At 27.3% G+C, this 17,528-nt stretch overlaps 1 protein-coding gene across 1 annotated transcript; it reads right to left on the bottom strand.

Moving 5' to 3' along the window:
• Positions 1–8,921: 8,921 nt before the first annotated feature.
• LOC133804304 (protein BIG GRAIN 1-like B) lies at positions 8,922–10,704 on the bottom strand. The gene has a single exon (XM_062242465.1). The coding sequence runs from the start codon at positions 10,478–10,480 to the stop codon at positions 9,140–9,142; it is 1,341 nt and encodes a 446-aa protein (XP_062098449.1). The 5' UTR covers positions 10,481–10,704; the 3' UTR covers positions 8,922–9,139.
• Positions 10,705–17,528: the final 6,824 nt, after the last annotated feature.

Below are 17,528 nucleotides of genomic sequence, written 5' to 3'. Positions count from 1 at the left end.
AAAGTTGACTCACTCTTTGAATCGGTGTGGATCGAATGCTTACTAGGGAATAATTGACTCATGATACCATAATAAGAATCGTGAGGCTGTATCTAATAACCAATTGGTGATTAGTAGAGTTACATATGTTCTTATTAATGTCTCAATATTGTACACTTATTCCATGTGGGACACCATACTCTAATATCCCTTCAAGATGATGGTCACACCAAGTTTTATCATTATATGAAATAAGTTAAATTTTTTTTAGTAACAACTTATCATAAAATTTTAATACTGCGATACCAAATAATAACATTTTTTGTAATGTTTGTGTCTCTCACACTAATTTATTATATATAATAGGTGCTGGTTAAAACTACATTAATAACACCTTGCAACTAAAAGTGATAATTAGTTTAATTTTGTGTTTGTGACTAAAAAAATTTCACGAAATGATAACCATTTTTTTTGTAGTGTTTGTGTCTCTCACACTCAAATTATTCATTATTTATTAGTACATAGGATCAATTAATAACTAGAACACCATCAATTGCTTTCATATGATAATCATCTTCTCCAAAATATAATTATTTATTATTAAAGCTCAATTAGTGACTTTTTGTACTTCTTCTATGCATATATATATATATAGAGAGCATTGGTGTCCCACCACACAATGAGATGGAACCTTAAATATAAGTACGTGGTTAGCGATTTCTAATATCACTTATTAAATTAAAATATGTAGTACTCGATATTAAATTGCATCAATAACGATATTGACACATTGTCCCTTAGCATTAATTCTCATATATATATATATATGCAGTGCAGTGATTATATATGTTAATAATAGTTACTTATACCCCATACATCTAACATTTTTTTTGAAGGGTTTATATTTTTTTGGATTCGGTGTTTTGTCCGATTAATTTTTTGGATCCTGTGTTTTGACAAATGACTTTTTGGACCATGTCTTTTATAAAATGGTTCAAGTAGAACCCTAAACTCGATTTTGGTCAAACTTTTCCGAATTAAAATTACAAATAATTCACCAAACTAACAATTCAAAACAAAAACAAAATCATTCTGCCTAACAATTGTGCTATATATTCAATTTTTTCTTCATCAAAATTGAGTTTAGAGGTATATTTGAATTATATATTTTACAAAATACATAGTTCAAATTTTTTTTTTATCAAAACATAAAGTCCAAGTACGTGTAATGGGATAAAACACATTTGTATAAATAATTTTTTGAATGATTTAAGTCATTAGTTGGTTGATATAGCCAAGGGAGTTAGCTAGGGTTTGCTCTTTTTATTATTATTCAATTTATCTAATCGATCATAATGGCCGCTGGCAACTTCCCCACCCATACCTACAGTACGGTATCTTAATTAATTTAACTAAGAGAAGGAATATTATTAACCCTAATTAATAAACAAATTAATTAGTTCTTAACCTCATCTTTAATCAACAACTTTTATTTCAATTAATAAAATAATATTTTTAACTTTACGTACACGAGACTAGTTCAAACTAAAAAGTACCCAGTTTGAACTACATTTTATTGAATAAGTTAAGAATCCACCATCCCCTTAAATTAATATATTATTATAGTTTTTTCTTTATATTTCAATATATATAAATAGTTTTATTAGTTTATACTAATAATTAATCATATAAGATCATTATGTTAATTATTTTTTACTAGATATCAGTGAAAGTCTTTTTAAGTGGGTCTATATTGTTATTAACTCTACTAACAAATGAGCCCTCTCTTAGCTAGCTATATATACATATATATATATATATAGATACATTATTTTTCTATGTGAAGCATGTTTAATTATGTGATATCTTACATTTATAATATTCAGTTCGTATTAGTCTGCTCGAGGCTCATTAGTTGTTCACAAAAGTCGATTTTTTTCGGCTGGTAAAAGTGTTGTCTATATAAATTAATATGTATATACATAATTATTGGGAATTTATAATATTATCGGTGAGACTCTTAGTGTTCTCGATTTTTGAACAGTTTTCGGCACGATTTTTTTTATGACCGTGTATATTGTAGCTATTTAGAGCATCGGCGCGATTTTTAGAAAATTCTTAATAGTTTATACTAGGTTCAAACATGTGTGTTGCACTCGTGACTAATTTTTTTTGTACGCGTGGAAAACAACATGTTTGAATCTAGTTTTCGGTACTATAAACTATTTAGAATTTTCTGAAAATTTGCAGGATACTCTAAACAACTACAATATACACGCTCATAAAAAAATCGCGCCGAAAACTGCTCACGAGTCGAGAACACTGAAAAGCCCCACCGGTAGGGCTTAAAATGAAATTCCTATAGGAGAATTGTCCTATAATTGTTATATATTATTACAATGGTTCATATTGCATATTAATACTACAAATAAAGGTATCCTTTAGTAACAATTTTTTAGTCATAACATATATTTTGTGTGACTAAATGCTATTTTTAGTCACAACAAAAAATTATCAATAACTAAAAATTCATACTTAATCACAAGTTGTCACTAATATATTTTTAGTCACAATCTATTATTTTTAGTAATAAAGTTTGTTGTGACTAAAAATATATTTAGTAACAACAAATTGTGATTTTTGTGACTAATACTTTTAGTCACAGACTTTTTAATGATGACATAAGTAATGTGATTTTTCTTTAGCATGTAATCACAAAATTTATTGTGACTAAAACTAAAATTTTTTGTAGTGTAATTTCGCGTCATCGGTTGAGAAAAAATGTTGTTTTGTTTTGTACTTTAGTAAGTAATTAAACATGAAATTATTACTATAATATATTAATGGAACGAACGCAATTATGATTTAGTCAGTACATTTTATATAAATTGAAATTAGATCTCTTTATTAAGTATAGACATATATACATATAAAGTAATATATACGATAAATTTACCTGATTTTGACTAATATATATATTGCTTATATTCATGCAGTTTCACTAGAATTTGCATTAATATACTAATTAATTAAAACATTATATATTATATACACACAAATTTCATCTATATATTTAAGATCACCAAGAGCCTTATTAATTCTTCTATATCTTTCTTATTTTCTCGTCTCATCTCATTATTAATTTGACTAATTAAATAGATATTATATATATACAAAGCTTCTTAATTTATTGAATTAATTTTGAATTCTAAGGAATATCCATGCATATTTATATTTTATTTATATATATATATCCCTAGATAGCTAGTGTGTTATCAATCCAACTATATTCTAATTAATCCCCACAAAAACTCACCCTATTCCTAACTAATCATTTCCTAATTGATTTAATTAAAAATATAATGAATGCATTCAACAAAAAAAATTCAGTCTTGATAGAAAAGCAAGAAAAACATAATTTAATAATTAATATATATATAATTAATGAAGAAAGCAATAAATTAAGTAAGCATTAATTAATTAGCATAGCTTAATAATAATTAATTAATTAATTAATTAGTTCCACTATATAATTGTAGACTTATTGTACTAAAAGTAGACAAACCGATCATTACCATAAGTGGCATGAAATAAATTTAATTAATTAATTGTACCTTTTAATATGTTCTCATTATTCACAAACTCTCTCTACTATTAGTAATTAATTTGCCTTTTAAAAAGCCTAAACTTATTATATAATCAATCGACGCGTATTAACATCTCTCTCTCTCTCTCTTCATCTTAGTGATAAATAGGTTTTGAAGAGAATTAAATTATAATAATATATATGTTTATATATTATATATATATATATATATATTAGCAGATGGTACAAAATGATACGATACATATTAAGATATAAAGCTTTGATGGTTGGCATATTCAACGATGCACATGGTGTGAGATTCCTTTTCAACCAGAAACTTCACGTAGCTTAGCATATATTCTTAATATTAAAAAAAAAAAGAAAAAATATTCCAAGTTACGTGAAATTCAAATCTTATTTTTAGTTATTTAATTAATACATAAAATAAAATAAATAATAATCACCTCCATCCCACTATCAACCCCAACCCTAACTCGAGTAATAACGAGACTCACATCACTGTGTATAATATTTGAGTGCACATATCATTACTCACCTCATCCTCAAAACAAAAATGCTAATTTATGATAGTGTTAGTTGAAATTATTATGTGTTGGCACACGATTTCGTCAACGAACAAATATAAATATAAGAGCAATTGAACAATTTAGATAAAATAAAATAAAGTAGGGTTTTACGTACTTGATTCAACTTAAGGGTGTTTATCGGTCCATATCCAATATTTTTAGTCTTATCTTATCATTAATTGGATCAAGAATTTTTACGAGTAATACAATCTAATTAATTTAACTTGACTTAATCGTTCTAATCCAACCCAATCAAATTCATTGAATTGGATCGGTTATGTCCATTGGATTTTTCCCACACTTATCTAATGGATTAGATTAGATCCTTCAAAAATGTTTTGGTGGAGCCTTTATTGAGGTCGGTTTTATTTTGTAAAAAAAAAGTTAAGTAAAAGTTTAAGCCCAATTTTCATATATACTGTCTATATACTTCACACTAAAAGTTTTAATTAGTTCAAAATGATACATAAATAATATATATATATATATGTAATTGGATTGTATTGGTCGGTTGGATTGAATTTTTACACACACCAACTGCCAACTGGCCGGTCTAATTTAGATTTTCAATAAAGATTTGATCCAATCCAATTTACAATTGGATATTCAATTTTTGGCGGTTGATTTTAATTGGATTGATCAGTTTGGTAAGTTTTCTACAGATTCTACATACTCCTAGTTCAATTATTAATTAAGTCTAATCCAGGAGGAGTCTCTTATATTAAGGATTCTAGAACCAACTATTACATATATCTAAATGTCTAGAGTAATCGGTGAAAATGACATATTTTTTGGAATTACTTTCCACTTTGACTTAGTTTTGATAATTTTTTGCAAAATGACATTCGTCTAAAATTTCGACCAGATGTCTAAAAATTTCGACTAGCTGTCTGAAATTTTCGATTACTTGTCTGAAAAATTTCGACCACCATTGTCTCGAGTGTTGAAGACTATTTTGCAAAAAATTATCAAAACTAGACCAAAGTGCAAAATGATTTCAACAAATAGTTCATTTTGTCAAGGACCCTTATATCTATGAGTGTTGCTATTTGACACCTTAAGGTGACCAACACCATAAGAGGTGACACGTTATGATTGGTTAGCGATACCCCATAATACTTATTAAATTCAAATAAGTGGGACCCGATATTGGATTACCCCAATAGTAATATGCCACCTAATTATGGTGTTGGGCACCAGTGGTGCCCCTCAGCAATTCTCTATATCTATACATTCGTATGTATATTTTTCGTAAAAATATTCCGAAACCTAGTCAAGTACGTTGGAAATTCATTTCTTGCTTAATTCAGAAAGCCCTCTCTCAACTAAAAAACCAGCTCACAAATTTTCAATGTCACAATTATAGAATTGTTCTAGCACTTGAAGACAAATGAATGAGGCCTTTTACTATTTAAGAAGAGTTTAATTCACTTGTTTATGTCAATATTGGTATAGTACTTAATTATTTTTCTAGGACCACAACCAACTTATTTTGTGAAGCTAACAAGCTATAATGTGTCTCATTTTATATTACTATACACTATTATGTTCAACATTGAATTGTGATCTACCCTAGATATACTTACTAAATAATTTTAAAATTAATTACCATAAATCAAAACAATATATATTATATACTATATATTAGAAAGATATGTAGGAATGTAGTGATAGAACTAGAATTTTGTTTCAACGGGAACAAAAAATAAATAATTGTATTGATCATTAAAATATGTGTATCTATAGAGATAGAATAGTAGAAATATACATATGAAGAAGCAAAACATAAAATATTATATATAAAAATTTAATTTATATTTTTTTAACTATAACATGTTTGTAAGAATTTATATAAAATAAGGTTAAAAATAAAAATTTATTGTCTGCTAGTGTCGTTGCAGAGGAGTTTAAGCATCCCTCAATTTTTTTTTTTTTAATTTTATTATTATTATTATTTAGATTTCTTTTCTTCAGAATTTAGAAAAATATAGCATTTTAACTCCACTTAGATTAAATAAATAACCTCATCATTATAAATTCTTTGGCTCTGGCTTGACTATATCTACAAATCCTATATTAGAATTTAGAATAAGATAAAAAATAGTACATATATATGAGAAATACTCAACCAATTGTATTATTTATATATAAATATTTTTTTCGAAACACTACAACCATATTTGTCCAATTATAAACTAATTAACCTCCAAAAAGAATATAATGACAATATATAAAATTAAAACTTTTTGTTTGGAGGGATAGCACCCAAATCAAAACAATGTCTTTTTTGCAGTTTTTTTTCTTTTGCAATTTATATAAAATTTGTGTTGATTGTTTGAATTGGTATATAAATAGTGGGAGAAATTTCGGTGCAGTCATTTCTTTTTACTACACTAGTGCAGTTAAGTGGTTTCTTTTGGTACTTAAATATTTTTTTAAAACTTTTTTCAGAATAACGTATATTGTAGTTATTTAAGATATTTTACAATTTTTTAAGAAACTTGGAATAATTTATAGTGCCGAAAACAAAATAGCTTATAGTGCCGAAAACAAAATAGCTTATAGCACGTGTCTATTATTTGTATGAACGTGTAAAATTTAACTATTTTGACCATTATTTTTTAATACTGTAAACTATTCCAAATTTCTTAAAAATTTGCAAGATATCTTAAATAACTATAATATACATCGTCATAATTTAAAAAAAAAAAGTTAAATTAGGTGTCGATCGAAAGAGTAAAATAACTGCACCTGCACCGAAGTCGCCCCCTATAAATATAGGGTTTATGCCTTTTTAGACCATGTGTTTTGCCTCATTACCTATTTAGACCCTATGTTTTGACAAATTACTTTTTAGACCCTGTGTTTTCTAAAATAGTTTAAATAGATCCCTAAACTTGATTTTGATCAAAAAAATTTGAACTAAAATCACAAATAATTCATCAAACTAAAAACTCAGAATAAAAATACAGTCATTCTACATAAGAACCGTGTTGTTATATTCAATATTTTGTTAATCAAAATCGGGTTTTGGTTCTATTTGAATAATTTTACAAAACATAAGGTCTAAAAAGTAATTTATCAAAACACAGAGTTCAAACAGATAATAGAATAAAATAAAAAGTCCAAAAACAAATATAAACTCATAAATATATATAAGGTGGTGGTCTTAAATAAATAACTATAAGGTAACTCAAGGTTCAAGTAAGGGAGTGTTTGGGGGGCCAAAATAATATATGCAAAAAAAATATTAATCTCCAATTCCAGAAAAAGAAAGAAAGAAAGAAATAAAAGAAAAGCAAAAAATGCTTTATTGGGGTTCATCACTTTCTCTATTCCCATGGGCGAAGATCTGCCTTTCTCTTTATACCATGATCAAAGACCATATATATATACATATATATATAAATTGTATATATATATATATATACAGATATTTATATATCTTTTCTCATCATCATCACCATCTTTGCTTGTCATTACGATCTCGAATCTTTCATTTTCCTTCCCCTTACACCCTCTTTTTCTCTCTTTTTCTCCGATTCTTTCTCTCTATTATATATATATACATATATATATACTCTCCTATATATATATATATATATCTGTCAGTATCTATCTGAATGTTACGTTTAGATGATCAACACTTAACGCATCCCCACTCCTCTCTTTCTCTCTTTCTTTTTCAGTTATCAAAACTCTCACTTTTTCCTTTTCCTCTCTCTTTTGAACATCTCATCTACATTTATACACCTATATATATATATATATATATATATAGTATGTATATAACTATGTATAAATTGGGCATTTTGGTTTCTGAATACGCGGTGACTCGTATATTTTGTTAAAGGATAATTCAGATTTTGTATTATACAAAATTAATTAAAATAGTATAAAAACTCTATTTTAGTCAATTTTTTATTTATTATAAAATCAATTTTTGAGTCGTTGGCGATGCAATAAGTTTAGAGAATAAAAAAATATAATCGAGAAGCTGAAAATAAAATATTATATTTGAAATAAAATTATGTTTAAGATATTATTTTAATTTGTTTTGTAAAACATAAAATCTAAATTGTCGTTTAACAAAACTTATAAATTTACCGCATATTGAGGAAAAAAAAAAACCAAACTATTATTTTTCCTATAAATAATGAAAGAATCATAACAAGTACTACAAAACACTCTTCATCAAATTAAACAAAATTATTTATATTTACTAATTTTGTAACTAGAGAGGAACATGGCCCCTAATTTTTTGTAAACATTCTAATATAATATATATTATAAAAATATCAATTTATATATATATAAATTTATATGAAAAATATATATTTATATAGGTTGTATATAAATATATTACTATGATCTATACTTGAAAAAAAAAATAGCATCTTCTATAAAATAATGCGACTCCCTCCGTAACTATAATTTAGTTATTTTTTAATAACATGATTATTGATTAAAAATTATATTATTTTTCTATTATCAAATTTTAACACATGGAAAGTAAAATATAATTTAATTTTAACACAAGCCACCATTTTAGACTTTTATGCTCCATAACCCATAATTGTAATCATTTCACATCCTAGCTCTATAGAACAACATATTTGGAAGCTATATAATATTATGGAATTAATGTACTTTTTGCATACAATAACATAGACACATAAATTTGTATCCAAATCCAACTATATATAAATAAATTCAATCTTGATACAAAATGAATATATTTAATATGAATAATGATTTTTGGGATATGGAGTATTTAAAACAAAAATCAATACCATTTATACAACATAAAATCAAAAAAAGAGAGAGAGAACCAAAACTAATTTTATAGAACAATAATGTGTCTATAAGACTATACCATATGATATATTGATATTTAATAACATTATTAATTTAATAAAATTAAATTAAATAAAACAACATTATTATATTTTTTTAATTATAATTATAATTATAATTATTATTATTATTATCGGCCATAAGAAATGACTCGATTTTTATTAAAACGAGTAGTTTCATACACAGGAAGCTCTTCACGATACCTATCTTTACCGATCACAGCCAAGTGATCAAGCTCGAAAAGGTCGGAACTTGAACAGCTAGCTCCGTCGTCGTAGGCGGCGCCGTCGTCGTCAACATCGTCGTTAGCGACAACGACGTCGTTTCCTCTCTTGACAATGTCGTTTTTCTTTTGGTTTTGTCGGTAATCTCTAAGAAAATCCTTAGCCACTTCTCCAACTCTTCGCGTTTTATCCACCTCCGCCTTCTTCCCCGGCACCGGTCCAATCTTCCACGCCGTCGGAACCCTGCCCGGAATAACAGTAGCCGCAGACCTTGCTTCTTCTCGTTCTTTTTCTCCGTACAAGCATTTCTGACCAACAGGACGGCATTCTTCGTCGACTATAACGCTCACAGGACAGAATCGGACCGATCTCTTGTCACCATTTCGGAGCTTTTCTCTCGTCGACGGCGAGTTCTTGCTCAGACACGATCTCGAGAAGGAAGAAGCGGAAGAACACGTCGTCGTTTCGTGGGGTTGTTGTACGGGTTTCGAACTCTTCTTAGCGTTACCGGACGTGAAAAGATTGTTGATGAAACTGGCCAGCCGACCTCCCGGCGAGATTGGTTGCTTCACCTTCTTAAGATTACTGTAAATCCTCAAAGCTCTCGACTTTGATTTGATCAGAACATCGTCTTGGAGTTTTGGAGTGTTCTCTTTCTGATAATCATCGAAGATATTGAACTCTCTCTGTTCGTACAACAAAGTGCTCTGTTTTCTCTCAGTCTTTTCTGGTCGAGCTTTGACTACTCCGGTTCGAACCGGCTTCGGTGCCGGAAGAGACACCGCCGACCTGGCACCGTAGATGGAGTCGGTATCGGAGGAAGAGAAGCCGCCGGAGCTGGAATCTGAAGAGCTCGAAGTTGAACTAAAGAAGAGAACATCTTGATCGTTGTTATAGCTAGTTTGGTGGTCTAATCTTCTACCGAATTCGGAGTAATTCTTGTAATCTCTTCTTCTCTGATTAGTAGTTCCGACCTTTTTCTCTATCCATTTATCGATCAAACAAGCTCGACGAAAGCTAGCCATTTCTTCATCATCATCATCATCTTCTTCTTCGGCTCTGTAAGTGTTTACCTTGCTCTGTTTTTTCGCCATTGTTTCTCTGTAAAACTTCAAATCACGATGATCGGACTTCGTCTCTGTACCCTCGTCGATCGAGCGGTAAATTTTGTCGAGAAGACTCGACGAGAAAGATGGGGTCTTTTCTTTCTCACTGTGTTGCTTACTGTATCTATACATTTTCTGCATATATATATATATAAAACACTGTATATATATGTACAAAATCTGGAGCAAAAACAACAGAGCCGTACAAAATCTCTCTCTACAAGTTCTGGGTCTTGGGAATGAAAGAAAAAGGCTTGAACAAACAGAGAAAAAATCGATGATTGTGTTGTATATATATATAGAGAGAGAAAGTAGAGAGAGAGGCTAATGAGAACTAAATTGCACGCCTTTGAGATGAAGCGAAGTGAAACAGGGTAGAGAGAGAGCTTTATAAAGGGGGAGAGAGAGAGAGAGAGTGTGTCAAATCTCGCGCGTGCATATACATGTCCATCCTAGTTGGAACCGGAGCCAGGTTGTCATCTGATGACGTGGCGTTTATTTATTGATATGCCCCCTGGGTCTGTCGTAAATTGATTTCCGGTCCCTGAAGTTCGAATTTTAAGCCGTTGGATTGTTATTTTTTTTAAGGGGGGTTGGGGAAGAGGGGATGGGTTTTGATTGGGTGCGGTTGAGGAGTATGGAAATATCTGGACGCGACGAAATCGCTGTAATTATAGCTGGTCCAAATGTCGGCATGAGATTCGTACCTGGCTCGAGTTAGGGGCATTAATTGGGGGAGAGGTTCACAGAGGAATTTTACTCTCTTATTATTATTATTTTTTTAATTTTTTTTTATGAGATATTTATAGTAAAAGTATTTAAATTATTATGCTTATTTTTTTTTTTACGGTGAATGTAATTTTCGTTTATATTTTGGTGTAGTTTGGTGTAGCTGTTTATTTTATTGTTAAATCTGCCTACATGTCGTGACATTTACTTTTTTTGTCACAAATATTTCTTTAATTTGGTACTTTCACCGCAAATATTTATTTAATTTGATATTTTTGTCTACGTGTCACAATTGAACTTAACGGTGAGAATTGACGGCTGTACCAAACTACACCAAAACATAAACAAAATGTATTTTTCCCGCAAAAAAAAAAAAAACTTGAATACTTTCAGCGCAAATATCACTTTTTTTAATTAAAAAATTTAATATTATTTTAGGAGGTAAAATTAGCTTAGCTAATGGTGGAAGAAATTGGGGAAGTAATTAATTGTGCTATATTTATTATTGTTAGCATTAGTTTCTAAATTATTGTTTTCAATAATTATATGTAAAGTAATTTTTTCACTTGTAGACAAAATATATAGTATATACGATAAGATCTTGAGTGTGTCGAACATGACTTGGTAAAATTGTAGTTAGGGACAAACCCCACCCCTACTCTTCAAAATAATTTAAAAAAAAAATTAATTATACCTAGTTTCTTTAAAATTTGTATATTTGGCCCCCCCTAAAAAAATTAATTTTTGGCTACCTTATAAACCATTTTTAAAATTTCATTTTGATTATTTTTATTTAAATTTTAACTAAGTTTTTTTCAATTGAGGTAAGCTTGAGTCATGGTTGTAAAGAATTGTTAAAATAAATTTATTTTGTCAATCAACCTTTATTATTATATTTGGGGAAGTAATTAAATGTGATTATTGTAAATAGGTCATAAATATAACAATTACTATGATTTGTGAGGTAGTTGAATAATAATTATCCAACAATTTTTTTTCTTTATTATTAGGTTATAATAAGATGGATTGGAATGTTCAGTCGAACTAATTGTTCCTTCAATAAAGACTGTGTATTAAAAAAATTATAATAAAAAAATATGTATAGTGGATTAAAATAACAATCCCAACAAACAAATTAAAATGGTTTTTTTTTTTTTTTTTGTATTATAATATTTCAAGAAGAGAGAGAGAAAAAAAAAGTAATTGCTTTGCCCAAGTTCAGCGTTTTTAGGTTTAAAATTCCAATTGAGCTGGCTAATAAGTTGAATATTTTTTGAGTATATGACAACCAATTAATAATACATGGTAATATATAAGAGTATATTAAATTAGATATACACAATATATTTATATAAGGAAATATTATTTGGTATGGATTATTTTTAATTGCTATTTATAATACGTACACTAAACAACTAGTGATTTTTTTTAATAATTTTTAAAATTGTTGTGGCAAATTTTGTTAAAAATATACAGGATATCTCCGGCAAAAATACTCAAGTTACAGCAGTTAAGTATCAAAATTATTTTTTTTATGGCAAAAATATCAAATTTTAACTTTTACTTGCACTGTTAGTGGCCGCCGTTACCATCTAACGACAAAGTTAACGGTAGGCACTAACGGTGCAAGTAAAAGTTGAACTTATGTACTTTTGCCATAAATTTTTTTTTTGTGTAAGTGCAACATTTTGTATAACTTTGATACTTTAGCTGCAAATATCATTTTTTTATTACTTTTTATCTTAAGCTTATAAATTCACAATCTCAAATGAAATAACAAACCATTAAAATCAAAAGAAAGATGTCCAAATCTTTTTTTTTTAAATATTAAATATAAATTTTATTTATTAAAATTGATTCATTTTTACCAATTTTTTAAAACAAAGTTAAAATTTTGACATATTGATTATATCCTAAAATATCAATTTAATACAATTAAAATAAAATAAAAAATTGGATATATTTTTTTAATGGTTTATAATTCTATTTGAGATTATGCATTTATAAATAAAAAATAATAATATTTGCGGCTAAAGTACCAAAGTTGTCTGAATTTGTACTTAAGTGCCAAAGTTATTATTTTTTTGTGGCAAAAGTACCAAAGTTTAACTTTTAATTCCACCGTTAGTACCCGCCGTTAACTTTGTTGTTAAATGATAATGTCAGATACTAGCGGGGTAAAAGTTAAATTTGAGTATTTTCGCAGCAAATATTAAAAAATATAATAATAATATAGTATTTTTTTTGACAAAAAAAAAAAAAAATATATAGTATTTAATAATATTTTTTTAATTATTTATTTTAAGAATTTGTTTTTCATTTATATGAATATGAATTTATATGTTTAAAAAAAATGAAGAATGTAAATTTAGAAAATATTAAGAAAAACAAAAATAATTTTTTTTTCTCAATATTATTATTTATTAAAAAAATAAAAGAGTGTTTATGTATATAAATTTAAAATTTGATATCTTGAGATGGAGAGTGAAATATTAATATGTTATATATATTTAAAAGAAAAAGTGAAGAATAATTTTATGATTATATATTATCTTAAAAACAACCAATTATTTTTTATAAAATTAACTATTATAATTATCATTTGATAATATATTTTTTTATCCATATATAAACTAAAACAAGTGAATACATATAAAGATTTTTTTTTCAATAACTACTATAGAATATAGCCCTCTTTATATATAGATACCAGAATGATTTTCAACTACAATATTTATTATTATTTTTTTACTTATTTTTTCTCAAGTGTATAAATGTCGATATATAGTATATCGACAAATTATTAGCTTTTAGTATATATGTATAATAGCTTAATTATATTTAGGTACACTATATTAATTAATTAATAGTGTACACTATATTTATTTCGGTAGGTATACAAATTAATTTTGAGAGGCTTTTAAAGCTTTTTAAACTTATTATACAAAAATGTTGAAATTTATGTATATAATTCCATGTACATAGTATGTTGAACTTTCTATCATATCTAATTAAACTTGCCAATTTTCAAGAATAATTTTTAATTTTTTTTAAAAGAAAAATCCTTAATAATAGGAAAAAAAAATCAGAGAATTAAATCAATTACGTGTGGACTCAAATTTTGCAGGATATATAATATATTGTGTACTAGTTTGTACTAAGTGATAAGTCAATTTGGTCCCGGCTGATTTAAAGGGAAAATGTTATTATGAATATTTTGAATTTTGAAATAAGAAGCTCTATTACCCAAAAAAAATAATTAAAAAAAAAACAAAAATATATTGATCGAAATGACAGTGTAAGTATTAAAAAGAAAGACCTTTAATCATGGAAAAATTAGAAGAGTACATCCCTTCTTTTATTGTTTTTTACCTTTTGGGGTAATTTAATTTATAAATCCCAGGGAGCCTGGAAATTTATAATTATTTTTTGGAGCTAATCATGGAGATTTTAACAAGGGAGCCTCTTATTGTCTCTTTTTATATCTCTAACTATGATTTTTACATTTTGCTAAAATTTTATAAATAGTTCTCATATGCATGAATATATATTAATTGGATACTTATAAGGGTTTTTATATTTTTAGACTCTTTATTTTGCTTTATTATTTGTTTAAACTCTGTGTTTTAACAAATTACTTAATTGACCCTGTATTTTCTAAAATAGTTAAAATAGATTCCTAAACTCGATTTTGATCAAAGTTTTTTGAACTAAAATCACAAATAATTCATCAAACTAACAAATTAGAACAAAAATACAGTCATTCTGCCTAAAAACTGTATTATTATATTCAATTTTTTGTTAATCAAAATCAGGTTTAGGGACCTATTTGAATCATTTTACAAAACACATGGTCCAAACAGATAATGAGGAAAAACAAAGAGTCTAAAAATGTATAAACCCTACTTATAAGTACTATGTCTAGCTAATATTTATATATATTGCGGCCAAATTTTGTTCGATTAAGAAATGCATTTCATTTATACACGATCGTTAGATTCTCAACATAATATTTTGTCATAATACAAAAAACCAGTAAAATGAATACTCAATAGAATATTTTGCCATATTACAAAAAAACGTTATTCAGATTAATAATTGAATTAATCTAACAGTTAATAATTATTAAAAATTTATATATATCAAATAATAACGAAATGTGTATTTCTTTTTCTTTTCAATGACTATATATTGGCTTTGGATTTTGTTATTTTTTCATAAAAAAAAAACTTATAATGCATCCCGTTATGTACTGCATTATTTGTTTTATGAACTTAAATTAAAATTTAATATTTACTCATGTGATATACTTAGATTTTTAATAATTAATAATTTTCGGATCAATCATTGTCTTGACAATTCGAGAATATTTATGCAATTTTCTATACGCACACAGTTTTAAGAAAGCCCTCGATTTTGACTTCGAATTAAAATATATGAATATGAGAGTATGATGACCATGATAAGGGAGAAAATTGTGTGCATGTATTTATTATTATTGCTGAAAGGTAATAATAATAAGGTACGTACGTACGTAGGTGAACAGTTGAAAATATATGTGTGCTAATTAATTACACCCATTATTATATTTTTACTTTTATATTCTGTAGTAATAAATATATATACGAAAGACTTTTTTTTAATGATTATTACTCTTGGTTACTATAAATTATTAAATAAATTTTTGATGAATAATAATTATAATAATAATGAAAATAAATAAAATTAAATATATAAAATCAATAATTTTGAATTTTTTAAATTAATTAAGCAATAAATATTAATTGGAAAGATAATTATTATACTAGTTATTTCCATTAATTTCAAAATAATTTTTTTTCTCGTGGAAGGGATAAAATGAATCAATTAATAATAGAGAACAAATGGAGAACGAATATTAAATAAGATTTTTTATTTATTTTTATTTAATAAATATGTGATCGTCATGTCATGAGGGAGTTCTTCCAAACGTTTGAAAAAATCAAAAATTATTTTCAAAAATATTAATTAACAATTATAAATATTGATCATTGATCTTAATCTCATAATTAATATTAAAGTAACCATTTATGTATAGTAACTATTAACAATGCCTCCATGTATATATATATATATATATACTAATTAAGGTATCGAGTGAGGAATCGATATTTTTTTTATTTTTTTAACAATGAACATTTGATTGAAAATAAATCCAATAAAAATGATAGAAACTTTTCTTTTCATACAAGTTTATCATCCACTAGGGATGCACAGCCAATTCATGAGTTGTTTTACTTACCCAACGACTTACATATAAATAGCCAACTAAATATATATAGGATAATTTTTTGATAGGGACTTCACTTTAAGCTTTACTGGTGGGACTCTCAGTGTTCTCGACCCATGAACAGTTTTCGGCACGATTTTTTTTATAACCGTGCATATTGTAACTATTTAGAGCATCCTGCAAATTTTCAGAAAATTCCGAATAATTTACAGCACCAAAAACTAAATTCAAACATATTGCTTTACACACACATAAAAAAAATTAGTCACGTGTGCAACAATATGTTTGAACTTAGTTTTCAGTACTGTAAACTATTCGGAATATTCTGAAAATTTGCAGGATGCTCTAAATAGCTACAATATACATGATCATACAAAAAAATCGCGCCGAAAATTGTTTACGGGTTAAGAACACTGGGAGCCCCACCAATAAGACTTAAAGTGAAGCTCGGAGAATTCCTATATATATATATATATATGTTTGAGAAGAATATATAAAGCTTAAAGGTTATTATATGCCAGTGAGGAGGGGAACCAGTAGTAGTCCCTACCAAAAAAATGGTCAAGACTGAAAATAACTGAACAAAACTCATTCTGCTCCAATATGTCCAAACTGCAGTTACCCAAACATGGTCTCTCATCTACATTAACTGTATATACATATACATATACAATATACATATAGCCAAGTTGATATATATATATATTTATATAAAAGAAACAACATTATTAACTCTCCTGAAAAGGATTTGCCTTTTGGAGTTACATCAAAGATCCAAAGCCAACCCCACCAACCTGCCCCCCCAAAGACTCGTATCACCAAAAACTAGCTAGGGTTTGCCCTTTGTGCCCCCATAATCCTAGCCAACATCACATGCATGTTTGCCCTATTCAAAACCCTAGTTTTCTTGCTTTTGTTCTTCCAATCCAAGACATGGGTTATGATTTTTGTGACCCAATAATATGCTGAGTGTGATGATATGAGACTATCTTTAAATTTTGGTTCCAACACTGTGCCCTAGTTATTACTTGGATTAAAACAATGCCTATTCTCCATTCCAACAGTACTTAGACAAATAATCCTAAACATGTACTTTCCAAATCTGATGCCAATGGATCTTTGGAGAGAGATTTATTATTTGGTAGGGCCATGTTTGGTGCTGTGTTCAGAGTTGGAGACCATGCATTTCTT

Source organism: Humulus lupulus, chromosome X (assembly GCF_963169125.1).
Source record: "Humulus lupulus chromosome X, drHumLupu1.1, whole genome shotgun sequence".
Taxonomy (NCBI): Eukaryota; Viridiplantae; Streptophyta; class Magnoliopsida; order Rosales; family Cannabaceae; genus Humulus; species Humulus lupulus.
The sequence above is the reverse complement of the archived record's forward strand: the minus strand, read 5'-3'. Positions and strand labels throughout refer to the sequence as shown.

Coding starts and splice junctions, on each gene's coding strand:
- LOC133804304 (XM_062242465.1), bottom strand. CDS start 10,480: ATGCAGAAAATGTATAGATACAGTAAGCAACACAGTGAGAAAGAAAAG.